Source organism: Chrysochloris asiatica, unplaced genomic scaffold, assembly GCF_000296735.1.
Source record: "Chrysochloris asiatica unplaced genomic scaffold, ChrAsi1.0 scaffold00356, whole genome shotgun sequence".
Classification (NCBI taxonomy): Eukaryota; Metazoa; Chordata; class Mammalia; order Afrosoricida; family Chrysochloridae; genus Chrysochloris; species Chrysochloris asiatica.
Genome location: NW_006408874.1, coordinates 48,773 through 65,154, shown reverse-complemented (window position 1 = coordinate 65,154; position 16,382 = coordinate 48,773). Strand labels below are relative to the sequence as shown.

Here is a 16,382-nt window from a genome sequence, read left to right as displayed (position 1 = left end):
CACAAGCCCTTCCTGTACACTTCCTATGGGCTAGAGATTGCATGAAGCTCTTCACAACATTCTCCACTTCTGTTGTTGTTGTTGTTAGGTGTCATATAGTGACCCTATGTACAGCACAACGACCTGGGCCCACTTCACTATTGCTGCCATACCTGAGTCCATCTGGCCAGTTGCCACCTGGCCAATCCATCTTGTTGGGGGTTTTCCTCTGACCCTCCACCCTACCAAACATGATATCCTTCTCTAGCGACTGGTCCCTCCGCTTTACACAACTGTAATATATATCATCTCTCGTCACACTCCTGATGCCCCACGTCCATGGAAGGGAGGTGACAGTCCTCCTGTTTTGACTGAAGGCCCGCTGGCGTGAGGCAGCCCACTCATCACAATTATGTCCGGTTTGGAAATTCCTCACACAGTCCAGCCTGCTGAGATTCTAACATGCCCAAAACGTCCTTTCCTCTTCCAAGTTAAAAAAAAAAAAATTCCCTTTTGCCCTCCAGCCCCACCCTCCCCACTCTGCATGACAAATCCTGATGCCAATGCTGTGGCTAGCCTATCACCTCTCAAAAATTTCCAGGAAGGACTGCAACTTGGAAACAACACAGCAAGCCCCTTTCGAAGTATATGCATCCTGGTGTGGCAGCTGGCCCAACACCCACGAAACGCCAGGTAGAACAGGCGCCTGGCAGGAAGGCCAAACTCTAGGCCATGGACACACAGGGATAAAAAGGGGCAGAGAGAGGAAGGGCTGCATGCCAGAGAGGGCCAGGACCTGTGGGCAGTCACAGACTAACAAAGGGATCAATGCTGCAGGGTAGGGTGTGGAGAGTGGGGTGCGAGGGCGTTGCGCTAGGATGTGGCCAGAGCACCCGCCGGGGGGAGGGGCGACACAGAGACGTCCCAACAGGGGACTTCTCTGAGGTCCAGATGTAGGTGATCCAAGTTAAATCTCACCCCAGCACAGCCCAGAAATCCGGTGGGCGCACAGTGAGCCCCACCTGGGCCTCCCTGAGGATCCCGGCCTGGGAAGTTCCTGGCCAGAATACAGCACGTAGACCTACAATGATGATCAGAGAGGGCTCTCGAATTCTGATCTAAGATGAGGTTCAGAGTGCGGTCCCAGCCTCCGTCAACACGAGTAACTCCAGGGCCTGTAGACAGTCCCAAGGTCCATACACGGGGGTCAGAATGGATCGGATCCAGTAACGCACTGGGTGGAGGATCTGGGACACTGCCAAGGTCCAGACAGGCGGGTCCCCACGGAGGCTGGAGTTGTAGGGCATTCCCGAATCCGGTCTGCCGGCTGGGGTTCGACCGCGAATCCTGGCGGTATCCTACCTTTGGACTGGGGCGCGCTTCCAGGCTGGCTCGGGGCAGGAGACTCCATGGTACTGGCGGTCCGGCGGCGCGGAGGTGGCGCCTACTCCAGAGGGCAGGGGGCTCGGCCAGGGCCGCGCGGACTCATGGCTGCCGGCGGGCGGGGGGGGGTGCCCAGGCGCGACTGAGCTGCGAGGCAGCAGTAAAAGGACGCGTCCGCCACAGGCTGCGCGGGAGCCAGAGAACCAGGACACAGGCTCCGCCCCTCGTTCCCATTGGCCGCCCGTCTCCAGAACGCGTCCCGAGGCCTATCAAATAGTAGGTTCGCCCTGCCCGTCAAGCACAAGGCCCCGCCCTCCGCTTGCTCAGCATTAGAGCCCGCCCACTGTCTGTCAAGCCCGCCCGCCTCCTGGAAACTCATTCCAGACAGGCTCCATCCGCTTCCGTCTACAGCCGGGCCACTCCCACTGTCTGTCAAGACTCAATCCCCCACTACGTCCACCGGGAACCTGTGAACCTTGCCCTAGACTGTCCGACATTAGATCCTCCACGCGCGCCACGAGTCTTCAAGGCGTGTCCTGCTCCGGTCAGACGCCAGTTAAGCAGGAGACCTAGACCTCTATTCGCCCAGAATTGGGCCCCGCCCACTGTCTTTCAAGCCCTCCCGCCATCCAGGAAACACCGCTCCGCTCCCTTCCGTCCAAAGCCCCGCCCTTCCCACTACCTGTCACGAAGTAAGCCCCGCCCACTTCCCCCGGAAACTGTCCAACTTTAGGCGGTGTCCCATGCCCCCTCTCTATACCCCACCTCCAACCTACCCACTCGAGGGGCGCGACCTGGGTGTGTTGTCGGGAAAAACCCCGAAACCTATGAGTTCAGCAGGCCACCCTGAGTGGGGCCCTGTGCGGCGGGAGACAGGGTAGTGTGAACTGCTAAAGTGCGTCCCGGGTGAAATTTGGATTCACGTCCCGACTGCACCTTTCCAGCAGAGAATTCCCTGGGGCGACTTGGTTAACAATCCTAAGCCTCAGTGTCTCTCTCTGTAAAACAAAGACACTAGCAGCATGTACCATCTGAACATGTTTGTTGAGTGATTGCGAAGGTTTGCACACATCCATGCACACTTAAGGAGCTGGGGGTGGTTAATATCAGGGAGTTCAGTGGCATTTCAATTCGTTTTACTGCTTTCAGGAGCCCTGGGGGCACGGTGGTTAAAGTGCTGAAAGCATTGGCCTTGTTGATGCTTTGAACTCACCAGCTGGCCCTCAGGAGTAAGATGTGATAGTCTGCTTCCATAAGTGTTGTTCAATGCCATGGAGTCATTTCCAACTCATGGTGAGCCTGTATAGGGTGTCCAAGGAGCAGCTGGTAGGTCTGAACTGCTGACCTTGTGGTTCTCAGTCCAGTGCTGATCCACAGTGCCCCTACTATTCTGTCTTACTATGACAATCTCTGAGTCAGAATCGAGTAGATAGCAGTGGATTTGATTTTTTAATGTGGTCATGACCAAACTCATCCACATCCCCCTTGACCTAGTCACTCACCCCAGCCCTCTTGAGGCCCAATCTGTTCAGCTGTATGTTCTTAAGTGCCACTGAGTCAGTTCTGACTGGTAGCGACCCGCATAGTGTTTCTGCGAGTGACTGGTGAGTTCGAACCACCAACCTTACAGCTCTCAATCCAGTGATTATTCTCCAGCGCAATCTGTATAATGGCTGGTTAGAGCCTTCTCCCTTCTATACCCACTTGGAGCCTCAGGGAATTTCACATACCCACCAACCAATCTTCAGCTGGAATCAAGTAACTCGGGCTCCAGGTGGAAAGACACACAATAAGGGCCTACAGAGGTCAAGGAGTCAATCCCTGCCCTGGGCATGCATGGGTGTGGACTTGGGAGACCTCATGTGAGTTCAGCAGACAGGACTACTAGAAATACTTGGAGCAGGGGGCTGACCTGTGCTTGCCCTTCTGTAAACCAGGGGTGACCCTACAGGGCCTCACCCACACAGTGGTAGGCAGGGCCAGATGTGATAAGGGGTGTGTGAAACAGCCTTATAATTATCACTGTTCTCTTCCTGCACCTCTGGTTCACCCTTTCCACGCAGTGGGATAGAAAATCTTGAGCTTTAGGACTCAGGCACAAGTTTAATTCCAACTTTGGACTTCGGACTAGTTGCTGAACAGCTACATACCGCAGTTTACTCACCTGTCCCAAAGGGACAGTGAAGCTTCCTTGAACATATTCTATGAGATTGTGTTTGCAGGTGCTAGCCCAGGGTCTGGCACACACAGCTGTCCATGGACACCCTATGAGTGACCTCCTACAGGCCATTCTACTCTGGGTGCTCAGTGAAGAAAGAGGTCCAGAGAACTCTATTTTACATGGGCCACTTGAGCTAGTCATTTCGCCTCAAGATCTACCCGTCTGTTGAATGAATACCCAAGCCTAATTGAGAAGATTTTCTTTATTCAGGCCCCCGCCCAACACTTGAACCTTCATTCTCCCAAGCCCACTCTGCTTTGTGTGATGAACATACCAATACAGGTGCTGACTCAGGGCATTTACATACTGTCCTCTTTCCCCCATGCTTCCCTCAGGTCTCTCTGAAGGCTTCCAGTCATTGTTCAACATCAGTGTTTGTACTCTGCCCAGTACCCACCCTGCTGATGCCAGTTCTCTTCGTTCTGTTGTTGAATCTGGCTCTCCCACTAAATCTTCCACCCCCACCCCCACCTTGAACAGAGATGTTACCCATCTCACTCCCTATCACATTCCTGGGACATAACCCAGGCCTGGAACACAGTGGGTACCTCGTAAATATTTGAGAAATGAGCTAAGGAAGGAAGGAAGGAAAGAATAACACAGCCATCCAGGGAGTGACTCGAGTCCCACTTGGGCACCAAATGAATCAGACAAGACTCTTGTGTTCAAGGAGTTTATACATTAGTCAGGAAGCCTGACAAACAGCCTAAGAATCACAAAGCTTCACGTGAGGTGCTATAAATATATAAACACATAAGCAGGAGACCAAGGAAGGTGCCAGAACTCCACCTGAGGTGAGGTCACAGAAGGCTTCTTAGAGGAGGTGACTTTAAGAATGGACTCTTAAGGGCCAGTAGGAGCTCACCAGGCAAAGAAGTAAGAAAGAGGTTAGCTGCCAAACACCCTCTCACAGCATTCCCTACCAACTCCACCCTCCTCTCTGTGCTTCCTGCCCCAAGACACTTCAGCCTCTAGCCAGAGAGAGAGTTCCAAAATCAAAGGTTGACCACACTCCAAACCCTGGCTCTCAAATCTAGGACCCTTTATATCCAACCCTTGCTAACTTCTCCAGACATCCTACTTCTGCTATTCCTAATCTAGCTTTCTTCCTCACCTGACACATGGCTACCTCTCCTCCAAGACGCAGTTCAAAAATGGGGGTGGGGTGAGGGCTCTTCCTGACCCTTCTCCCCAGTACCCTTGTTCCACACCCCCATCTCATTATGAATCATTCATAAGAGAAGGGGCTAGAGTCAATTCCCCCTGTGGTCCCAGCATTGCCCGGGCTCTGGACCAGACTGAGGCTGTGCTGTGGGGAAGTCAGGACTTAGCTTTGAGGAACTAAGAGATGAATGGGAGTTTCTTACTCTAGGGCCGGTCAGCTTCTAAAGTTGCAGAGCAAGGAGGGATACAACGACAGAGGAGCAGAGGCTCACCTGCTTTATGTAAATTGTGTTGCCATAGAGACAGCTTGATTAATGAATACCCCATTTATGAATCCTGGTGTGGGCTGTATCCCGGTAGATTGAAATTGTTGCCACCCTGTAATCTCTAAAATTGAATGTGTAGATGTTAAATGAATGTATACACTTTCAAGCACTGAACTGCTCACTGAAAGGTTGATGTTTCAAACCCACCAGTCACCCCTTGGAGGGTCATACCGGGTCACTACCACTGAGAACCGACTTGATAGTCCTTAACAACAACAGCATTGACAACAGAAGGGAATGTTGATGGATTCTGTTGCCATCCTCATGGTCGTTGCTGCCACTTCCTGTGTTTTGAGTGCCTTTCAACCTAGAAGCTCATCTTCAGTACTGCATTAGAGAATACACTATTCTCTTAGGGTTTTCACTGGTGAGTTTTTGGAAGTATATTGACAGGCTTTTCTTCCTAGTTCATCTTAGTTTGGATCCACTGCCACTGAGTTGATTCTGACTCATAGCAACCTATATAGGACTTCGAGACTAAATCTTTACATGAGTAGACAGCCTCATCTTTCTCCCATGGAGTTACTAGTAGGTTTGAACCATCAACGTTGTAGTTAGCAGTCCTGTGCTTATCCTACAGTGCTACCAAGGCTCCTTATCTCAGTTTGGAAGTTCTGCTGACACCTGTCCACCGTGGGTAATCCTGCTGGTATTTGAAATACCAGTGGTATATTTTCCAGCATCACAGCAACACTGAAGCCACCACAACATGACAAACTGACAAGATAGGTGGTAGATTGAAATTGTTGCCACCCTTTAATCTCTAAAGTTGAATGCATAGATGTTAAAGGACTCTATATGTTATGCCCAGAATTCGGGGTCCCCAAAGACCACCCAGGAGCCGTGTACTGATGTAAATACATAAGGATTGTTTATTCAAGCTCAAACCAGGTCTCTAACCTTATCCGAAGCAGTGGAATAGGGAAAGAGCCTCGAACTTTTCGTCTGCAGGGTTTTTATAGAGTTTTTAAACAGTTCAGGTTTCTCAGCTTTACAATCTTTGGATTGGTTAACGATTGGCAAACTATGAGATGTTACAGTTTAATTGGTCAGGACTGTGGTCTTTGTTCTTAGGCTAGGGTAAAAGAAAACATCTGGCTTCTGGCCTTGAGCTGCCTGGCTATATATTATTTTCTTGGAGCTAGAGGACATGCTAAAGCTTATATACGAAATGGGTTCTTCTCTTTGGTCCTACATATACACTTTCAAAACATGCCCCTTTGCATGCCTACTCTCATTGACTTACTGGAATGTCAGCTTCTTTAGTCACTGCAACCACAATGGCCATCCGCGACACTAGGTGCCAATGTAATGAAAGAAGGCTCCCAACACCCCAGCACAGTTCATACAACATCATCTCCTTTAGGTCTAGGGAGAAAATATAGACAGCATGGCAGACAGTTGCATTTTAGTGGCCACCTCATTCTTCCAAGCCTAAGACTAGCACCACCTCCTCCAGAAGTCCTCCTTGGTATTCCAATTGGAATCTTTGCTCTCTCGTTTTCACCCCTGTCCCCATACACTGGTCGTGTCTTAAAGGTCTGGGTCTAAGTCCTCAGGCACAGTAGTAGAGAGCACTGCAGGGAGGGTTAGGAGGACGGGCCTTCTAGGTGAGTCTCCATTAGCAGAGGTGCTAAGATTCTCTGGAATGGAATCCTGACTCCATCATTGTTATGGATTGAGCTATGTTCCCCCAAATTATGTGTTGGATTCCTAACCTCTATGCCTGTGGTTGGAGTCCTGGTATAGTGCCGTAGGATAAATACTGGACTGCTTTAAAGGAGGTCTGGTAGCATAGAGGTTATGAATTGGGCTGCGAACCGCAAGGTCAGCAGTTCGAAACTAAGCAGTTGCTCCACAGGAGAAAGATGAAGCTTTCTGCTCCCGTAAAGATTCACAGCCTCGGAAACTCTGTTCAGGGTCGCTATGGGTTGGAACCCACTCGATGGCACTTAACAACAACAACTACGAGGTTGGTGGTTCAAACTCACCAGCCACTCCTCGAAACCCTATATGCAATAGCTGTGAGTCTAATGCACTCATTAGCATTCAACAACAGCAAAAGACCCTGTGGTTATAATCCCATTTGGGAATGGGTTGTCTCTGTTAAATTAATGAGGCAGGATTAGTGTAGGGTGTGATTTTTTTTTTTAACTTTATATTGTAAATTGGGTGAAATTTACAGAGGAAGTCAGTTTGCCAATCAGCAATTCATACACATTTTATTTCATGTCATTGATTGCAATCCCTATAATGTAACATCACTCCTCCTACTTCCTCCCCATGTTACCCGTTTCCATTACTGCTTCTTTCCTAACCCTTCCTGTCTTCTGAACTTTGTCCTTGGGCAAATGATGAACTTTTGATTTTAAATGGCTGATAATTATAAGGAGTGCATACCTCTTTAGTGTTATTAATCATCTTCTAGACCTGTCTATTGTTAGCTGAAAATTGTGCCACAGGGTGAGTGAGGTTCCAGATCTGAAGGGTAAGTAAGACCCAGAGTCTCAGGAGGAGTCTCACTAGTCTGTATGACCTGTAATCAGGTCTTTTTTTTATTACTTTGAGTTCAGTTCCACATTTTCTGTCAGCTCTAGAATAAGGAAGACCATAGAAGAATTGATGCTTTTGAGTTATGATGTTGGAGGAGAATATTGAAAATGCCATGGGCTACCAAAAGAACCAATAGATCCATTTTGGAAGAAGTGCAGCCAGAGTGCTCCTTGGAGATCAGCATGGCCAAATTTCGTCTCTCATACTTGGGACATATTGTCAGGAGGAACCAGTCGCTGGAGAAGGATATCATGTTTGGAAAGGTGGAGGGTCAGAGAAAAAGAGGAAGACCCCCAATGAGATGGACTGACCAAGTGGCAGCATCAATGGACTCAAGCGTGGCAAAAGTAGTGAGGTTGGCCCAGGATCGGGCAGGGTTTCATTCTGCTGTGCGTAAGGTTGCTATGAGTTGGTACTGACTCGATGGCACCTAACAACAACAACCCAGGACCTTCTAATGTGATTTATTTGAGAGTAGTAGGTAGTGGCAGTTAAGCACCATTTAGTTCTTCTGGTTTCAGGGTCATGGAAGCTTAGGTTTGTGTGGCTCATCAGTCCACTGGACTAAAATTGTCTATACATCTTCAAATTTCTTTACTCTTTTGGGGTCCAGACAGAGAAAGATGAATAGTTTTACCTTAGATAGTCACTCACCAGCTTTTCGTACCCAAGCCACTACTCATGAAAGTAGGATGCAGAACATTGTCTTTGTGGACTATGTTATGCCAATTGACCTCGGTGTTTCCTAAGACTATGGTTCTGAGTCCCTGGACCCAGTGACTTCGGGGTGTTTGGTTACAATTAAGAAAATTTCATAACTCAGCTATATTCATGGATATATTTGCAGCATGGGGGTGGGGGGCTACAAAGGCAAGAAGTGACTGGCTTACAAGCTTTCAAGAGGGAACCTAGATCCATAGGGCGTGGAGGAAGGCAGAATCTCCATTGAGTAGTATCCAATCTGTCTGGGCGGGTCTGATGAAAGGAGATGCAGATAGGTCTCTTTGATACAATAGTGAATAATTGTTATCAGGACTGACTGTGAGGGTTGGAAATGTAAAGGTAGACATTTTGTAGCAAAAGGAGGGAAGTGATTAACTTTGCAGTCCAGGAGTGGAGATCCCTGGGACCATCAAGGGAGAAGAGAGAGCAGGCCACTACCCAGAGAAGCAGTAATGCCAGAGATGAAAGCAGAGATGATGATGTGGAGAGGGGGAGCGGCTGGGGGGGGGGGGGCATGCTTGCAAGGTATACCCTTTACAATATGACATGCATGGAGGGGACTGTAACCATGGCAATGAAACGATATACGATAGGATGAATGTAAAGCTAATGTTCTCCCATGTAAACGATCACATAATTCACAATATAAGATTTTAAAAAACCAACCTATATCATATGGTATTTCTATTTTTAACTTTTTGAGAAACCACAACACAGTTTTCCGTAGTAGCTATACCATTTGACATTCCCACCAACAATGAACATAAAGCCAGGTGCTGTAGTGAGCCTTGAAGGAGGGAAGGAGACTACATGCAGCAGCCCACAAAGGCTAGGGGTGTGGTCTGGAGGTAGGTCAGGGTTAGGGCTTTGTCTCAAGGCCTAGACTGAGTCTTCTGCCCTCACAGTCTAGATCAACTGATGGCTTTGATAAATAACTCCTATAAACAACAATGCTAGCAAGGTGACGTGGGGCTCTGGAGCCACTGAGAGTTCTGAACTGAGAGGCACGAGGTCTCGTTCTCTCTACAATGACAAATGAAAACTACTAGTAGTGGTGACGATGATAAGAGTGCCCATTTATGAGTAGGAACCAACTTAAAAGGCACAATAGCAGTGAAATATTGTTGTCCTAAATTACTTTGTTGTTTTAAATTGCACTTCCTTAAAACAAGCGTGGATGAGCATCTTAATGTGTCTGCTCTTATTTCAATTTCTTCTTCTGAAATTGCCTTCTCAATATGCTTTTGTGGCACTGCAGGTTAATGTGCTGGACCGCAAGGTCAGTGGTTCAAGCCCACCAACTGCTCCTCGGAACTCTATACAGGGTCTTTATGGGTCAAAACTGACTCAGTGGCACTTAACAACACCAACAGGCTATTGTAAATGGTTTGATTTTCTTATAAATTTCTACGGGTTTTTTGTATGTTCTGAATGCTACCTTTGTTGGCCACATGAATTCTAAATACCTTCTTCTGGTTCTTGCCTTTTCACCTCATTTATGATCATTTTGACATGCTATCTATAGTCTTTAACTTGTGAAGAAGATGAACTTATGTTTGATTTTTGTGCTTTATGTTTCTTATTTTAAAAGTCCTTCCACATTCCCGTCCGTGTCAAAAAGATGTGTCTAATACATTCTGTTAAAAAAAAGAAAGAAAAAAAAATGAAGGAGAAACAAAAACATTGGAAAACAAATAACAATTAAATACATGACAATAAATATGCAAAGGGAAGGAGAGGAGTAGACTAATCTGCTAAGATTCTAACAGTAATTGGGAAATAGCACAATTAAACTTTGTTTTTTTCAAGTATAAGTTGTAACTTCTAAGGTAATCACAAGAATGATAGTTTAAAAATTAAAGATATAATAAGCTGATAGTGAGAGAAATGGAGTAATCAACATATCAGATAGTTCCAAGGCAGTAATGACTTAAGGAACCAAGATCCTAGAGAGAAAAAAGTCTGAAGAGACTGATATTTCAAGCTACTTTTTACATTCAAAATGTTCTCAAAAGCTGAAAGATTTACAAGCTTCTAAGGAACATTCCATGGACTCTTGGTATGGTGCTGAAGGATAAGTACTGGACTGCTAACCACAAGGTCGGAGGTTCAAAGCTATCAGCTGCTCCTTGGAAACCCTATACAGAGTTGCTATAAACCTGAACTTGACAGCACTCAATTACAAGGAGCATTTTAATTGTACTTCAGAAACAGACTTGTTTGTTCTTCTGGCAGTCCATGGTGCTTTGGGTGTTTTTTGCCAACACTGTAATTCAAATGCACCAATTTTTCTACAGTCTTCCTTATTTGTTGTCCAACTTTCACATGTATATGAGGCATTTGAAAAGTACCATGGTTTGGGTGAGGCTTGCCTTAGTCCTCAAAATGACATCTTTGCTCTTTAACACTATAAAAGGTATTTTGAAGCAGATTTGCCTACATTGTTTGATTTCTTGAATACTATTTCCAAGTATGTTGCTTATGAATGCAAGCAAAATGAAGTCATTGGCAACTTCAAAAAAAAAAAAAAAGAGTGCCCATTTATTGAGATTTTGTCAGGCTGTCTAATCCAAAACATACTTGGGAGAAAAATATTTTCAAAACAAATATCTGATAAAGAGCCTGTCCTCAAGATAAACAAAGATTTCTTATAATGCAATAATAAGAAAGCAAACAATCAATTAAAATGTGTACAAGAGATTCAAACAGACACTTCCTCAAAGGAGATATAAGTATGGCAAATATGTGCATGAAAATACATTCAACGTTAGGGAACTGTCAATTAAAACCATAATGAGATGCTACTACATACTTGTTAGAATGTTGTTGATGTTAAGTGCTCTCAAGTTGGTTTTGACTCATAGGGACCCTGATTAAGAGCGACTGATGGGTTTGAACCACCAACTTTTTGGTTCGCGGTGCAGTGTTTATCCTACAGTGTCACACCAGGACAAGTGTTACAAAAGACTGACAATTCCAAGTGCTAATGAGGATGTGGAGGAGCTACATGTCTGGTAAGAACCACACTGCTGATGGGGATGTAAAATGGTGCAACCACTCTGAAAATCAGTTTGGCCATTTCTTATAAAGTTAAATATACATATATCCTACACCCAGCCATTCTACAGAAATGAAAACTTTTATTTACACTAGAAACCTGTGTTCTTTGTTATAACAGTATTACTCATAATAGGTAAATTCTGGAAAGAACCCAAATGTCTAGGAACTTGCAAATTGATAAACAAATTATGGTATATCTATTAGTGGAATATTACTCAGCAATAAAAAAGGAATGGCATTCTGGTACATGCTGCCCCTTGGGTGGATCTCAGGTGCATTATGCTGAGTGAAAGAAATCAAACCAAAAGGCTACATTCAACATGATCCCATTGATATGAGATTCTGGAAAAGGCAAGATCATACACACAAAACAGATCAGTGATTTTAAGGGACTGGGAGCAGGAGAAGGGAAATAACTGCAAATAGTCACATGGCAAATTTTGGGGTTAGAAGAAATATTCTATATTTGACTGGTGGTGGTTATACAACTGTATATATTTGTCAAAAACCATCAAACCATATATGTAAATGAAAGAATTTCATTGTATGTTTCTTTATGCTGTTCATAGAGTCTCTATGAGTCAGTACCGACTCGATGGCACCTAACAACACCAAAGCTGGGAAATGAGAGAAAGCTTGTTCAATGAAGGTGATTGTTCTATTTGGCAGTTTGGGCCATTACTGCCAAGTGAAGGATGAGGAAACTAAGGTACAAGGTCAGGGAGGAAATCCACAGTAGAGTTGGGATTTGGCTGCATGACTGCAGACCAACTACCAGTGGTTGATCTGTCTCAGCTTCCCATTCTGTAAAATGGACAAGTATGAACAAGAGTCAAGCCCTCCCAGACCAACGGGGCAGAGAGACACAGATTGGCAGAATGATGGTACTTAGGGGATTGGCTACAGGACTGTGCCACAGGGCTGTGCCTGACCCAACGTGGGCTGGAGCTGAGGAAAAATGATCAGGGTGTGGGAGATAGCTGAATGGGGATTCAAAGCATGAATAAGAGTTTGTCAATAGGATCGTGGAGAGTAAAGGACATTCTAGATAAGGGATGAGAACACTCCAAAGGATCTCTCCAGGTGTCTTAACTCTTGCTGCCTGAAGTTACACCATAGTGTGTCGCACCTCAGACCAAAGTCTTGCTTGTAGCAAACCTGATAAGAGGAAACACACAGATCTCTAAGGAAACTGGAAGGGAGCAAGATAGTCAAGTTACTGATTCCCACAGTAGGACTTAGTGAGTCTGGACTGGGGATGAGAAAGTGCAAAAATGGCATTGGGTAGTGTCTGACCTCGTCTTACTACACAAGTGGGAAGGAGAATCAAACTCCTATCAGCTCAAGGCTGGTTCCTGTGAGGTGGAGGTCAGACATGCTTCCACCCTCTAGCCTTCTTTACTAACTCTGACACCAACTGTCCCTCCATAGCACTATACTTCTTCTCTCATGGGTTTGACAATCCATTGCAATAGCCACACAGAATTCACAGACAATATTCATAATTATGGGGTTCATTAGGGAAGTTAACAGGGTACAATTAAGGATCACAAATTTTCAGGATACAGTCCTTTAGTCTAGAGCACCTCTTGTCAATCCTGCTCCCAGGCATGCCTCTCCCTAATTCTACATCTTTCAGACACATAGCCGCTTGGCCTCTGTCCTACTCAGGTAAGTGTTACAAATCTCCTTTAGTATTGTCAATAAATGTCCAAAGGGCGCCTTATTCTGCAAGCCAGCCTCCTACACAGAGGCACTCGGATTTATTCATTCTATGAGCTGGATAACTTGCCACTCTGTCTCATGCTCAGGTGCTGCACCCTGCTGTTTACTTCTCCATGCAGGGAACTCAGGGTCCAAAAGGCAATCTCCTTTCATGACTCTTCTTTCTTGGTGGTCATGAAATCTATTTTTGCTTCTGAGATGGTTCATTTAAAACCCAGCAGAATGGCAAAACTGACCAATTCCCGGACTTCCAGCAAGATGGTGGACTATGCAGACTACATGGAACCATTACAACAAACATATTGTTGTTGTGAAATGCCGTTGAGTTGGTTCTGACTCATAGTGACTTTATATAGGGTTTCTGAGGAGCTACTGGTGAGCTTGACTTTGCAGTCTGAAGTATTAACCCACAGCGCCACACCAGGACTCCACAACAAACATACAAGAGACCAAATAAAACAGACACAGATAAAAACCCTGAAACCCTGAACTTCTGAGGGAAGGTTAGAGAAGGAGATAAGTACTTGCTAGAAGGAAAAGCTGAGCAAGAACAGCAAGAGAGGGAGACTGCCCGGTGAATGACAGACCAGATACAGTGCGACCATCTTGAACTTTTGTGAGCAGTCTTGGCGACAGAAGGTGGCCGGACAGAGCAGAGTCACACAGGTGACAGGCAAGGTGCAATTCATTCTTTTCCCCCCATGCTCCTCTGGTGACCAGAGATGTGCTCAGCTCTGACCCTCATCTGCCCCCAGTGCAGCCCTTGTGGTCTAAGAGTTTGGAGTCGCATGGTTGTGAGCCATGTCAGGGGCCCGGCTGTGCTGCTTTGGTACTTAGATACAGGAAGGCTTGACTCCAGACCTACAGAACCTGCAGAACCACCAGACGAGCTACATCAAGGGCCTCCATGAACTACTGTTGGACTGAATACCCTGAAAATAGATAACAGATAACACCAAGACCTACAGGAACTCCATCTAAGGCCAGGATTTCCATCGTCACATCCTCCCACGGCCACCTCATGGGCTTCTTGGATAGCAGAAGCTCCTCCCACCCCCAACAGAGTTTTCTCCTCTTCAGGTCCAACAGCTGCACTGTTTTGATTTTAGTTTGTCCTTCCATTGTCTTGTTTATTCTTTCTTCTTCTTCTATTTACATTCCCTTGAATTTTATCCTATCTTCACTTTTGTTTTTCCTTCTTTTCTTCTGTTTTCATTTCCCATTTTCTCTCCCCACCACCCCTATGCACACACACTTTTGATCTATCTTTACTACTCTCTACTCTCTATTTTCATCTTCTATCTCCCTGGTTTTGCTAAGTGTTTTTAAATATTCTCTTATTTTTTCCTTTCATAATTCTATTTTCCAGTCCTTCTTTTCTCTTTTTAGTTATTTGTTGTTGTTAAGAACCGTGGAGTTGATTCCAACTCATAGCAACCCTGCATAGGGTTTCCGAGGCTGTAAATCTTTACGGGAGCAGAAAGCTTCATCTTTCTGCTATGGAACAGCTGGTAGTTTCAAACTGCTGACCATGAGATTAGAAGCCCAATTCAGAACCACTACGCTACCAGAGCTCCTTAGTTATTTCTTATTTTCTGACTGTGGCCTGTTTTTATTTATTTTTTCTCCTTCCTTATTTTCTCTATTCATTGTTGGTTGCTTGTTTGTTTATTCTGTTTTGCTTCTTTGTGTGTGTGTGTGTGTGTGTGTGTGTGTGTGTGGTGGGGCAGAGGGAGTTTCTCCTCTTTCACACCCAACAGGAGAGAGCAACCATACCAATACAGCCCAGCCACAATCTTACCTTCTGCAGCTCCACCCACTGGGCAAGAGCCAATACCAACTCCTATAGCACCTTATCAACAACATACAGCAACCGACACCACTCAAACCAACCCTAAATTTATATGCACGAGTGGTAAATGGATAACAGTACGCACACTTCCATGTTCTAACTACACCCACAGGAGACAGTTGGTCAGAGCCAAACAACACATCAACATACAATCATCAATTAAGCACAAATGCAATAATACTATAATGTCCCAGAGAACACATAACCCCCACCACCCAGAGAACACAGATAATTTTAGCACACATTAAAAAACAAGAGAGAATGGCTCAAAAAATGGCCAAGATGCAGAGCCAGAAAATATTGTTGAGGAAGAAAATTAATGGAACTAGCTGAAAAAAAAAAAAAAATTCAAATGATATTTAGGTATTTTCAAAGATTGACAGAAAAATTGAGAGAAGCAAGGAGCACACATAAAAAAAAACATTAGAATAATTTAGGAAAACACTACAAGAACAGACAAAAAAAAAAAATGCAAATTTAAAAACAATACAAAACCTGCAATTAGAAATCCAGAAGATGAATACCAAGATTTCACAAATGCACAATACATTAATTTAATAAATAAAGAGTAGAATGAAAACAATGGAAGCCTCAATTAGTAAGCTTGAAGGCAAATCTCTCAATATTAGTATGCTACAAGAACAATGCACCACTCATCTGTCAGTTTGTCATACTGTGGTGGCTTGTGAGTTGCTGTGATTCTGGAAGCTATGCCATGGACATTTTAAATACCAGCAGGGTCACCCATGATGGACAGGTTTCAGATGCACTTCCAGACAAAGACAGACTAGGCAGAAGGAGTGACGAACTACTTCCAAATATTTAGTCACTGAAAACCTTATGAATAGTAGTGAAACATTGTCAGATACAGTGACTGAAAATGAGCCCCTCAGGTTGGAAGGCACTCAAAATGAGACTGGGGAAGATCTGCCTCCTCAAAGTAGAGTTGATCATGATGAAGCAAATAGAGTAAAGCCCACGGGACTTTCATTTGCTGATGGAGCACAACTCAAAATGAAGAGAAATAGCTGTAAACATCCACTAATAATCAGAACATGAAATGTACGAAGTATGAATCTAGGAATATTGGAAAATGTAAACAATGAAATGTAACACATAAACATCGATATTTCAGGCATTAGTGAGCTGAAATGGACTGGTATGGGCCATTTTGAATCTGACAACCACATGATTTACTATGCTGGGAATGACAAATTAAAGACAAATGGTGTTGCATTCATAGTCAAAAAGAACATATCCAGATCAGTCATGAGGTAAAATGCTGTCTATGATAGGATAATATCCATGAGCTTACAGGGAAGCCCAGTTAATAGCACTATTATTCAAATTTAAGTACCAACCACTAAAACCAGTGGGGATGAAATAGAAGAATTCT

At 45.0% G+C, this 16,382-nt stretch overlaps 1 protein-coding gene across 1 annotated transcript in view; it reads right to left on the bottom strand.

The window, feature by feature from the left end:
• Positions 1 to 1,390, bottom strand: part of MAP2K3 (mitogen-activated protein kinase kinase 3) — a 36,694-nt gene extending 35,304 nt beyond the window's left edge. Inside the window, exon 1 of the mRNA XM_006876138.1 lies at positions 1,342 to 1,390. Coding sequence (XP_006876200.1) covers positions 1,342 to 1,390 — 49 coding nt within the window. The remainder of the gene's footprint in view (positions 1 to 1,341) is intronic.
• Between the last annotated feature and the right edge of the window lie 14,992 nt (positions 1,391 to 16,382).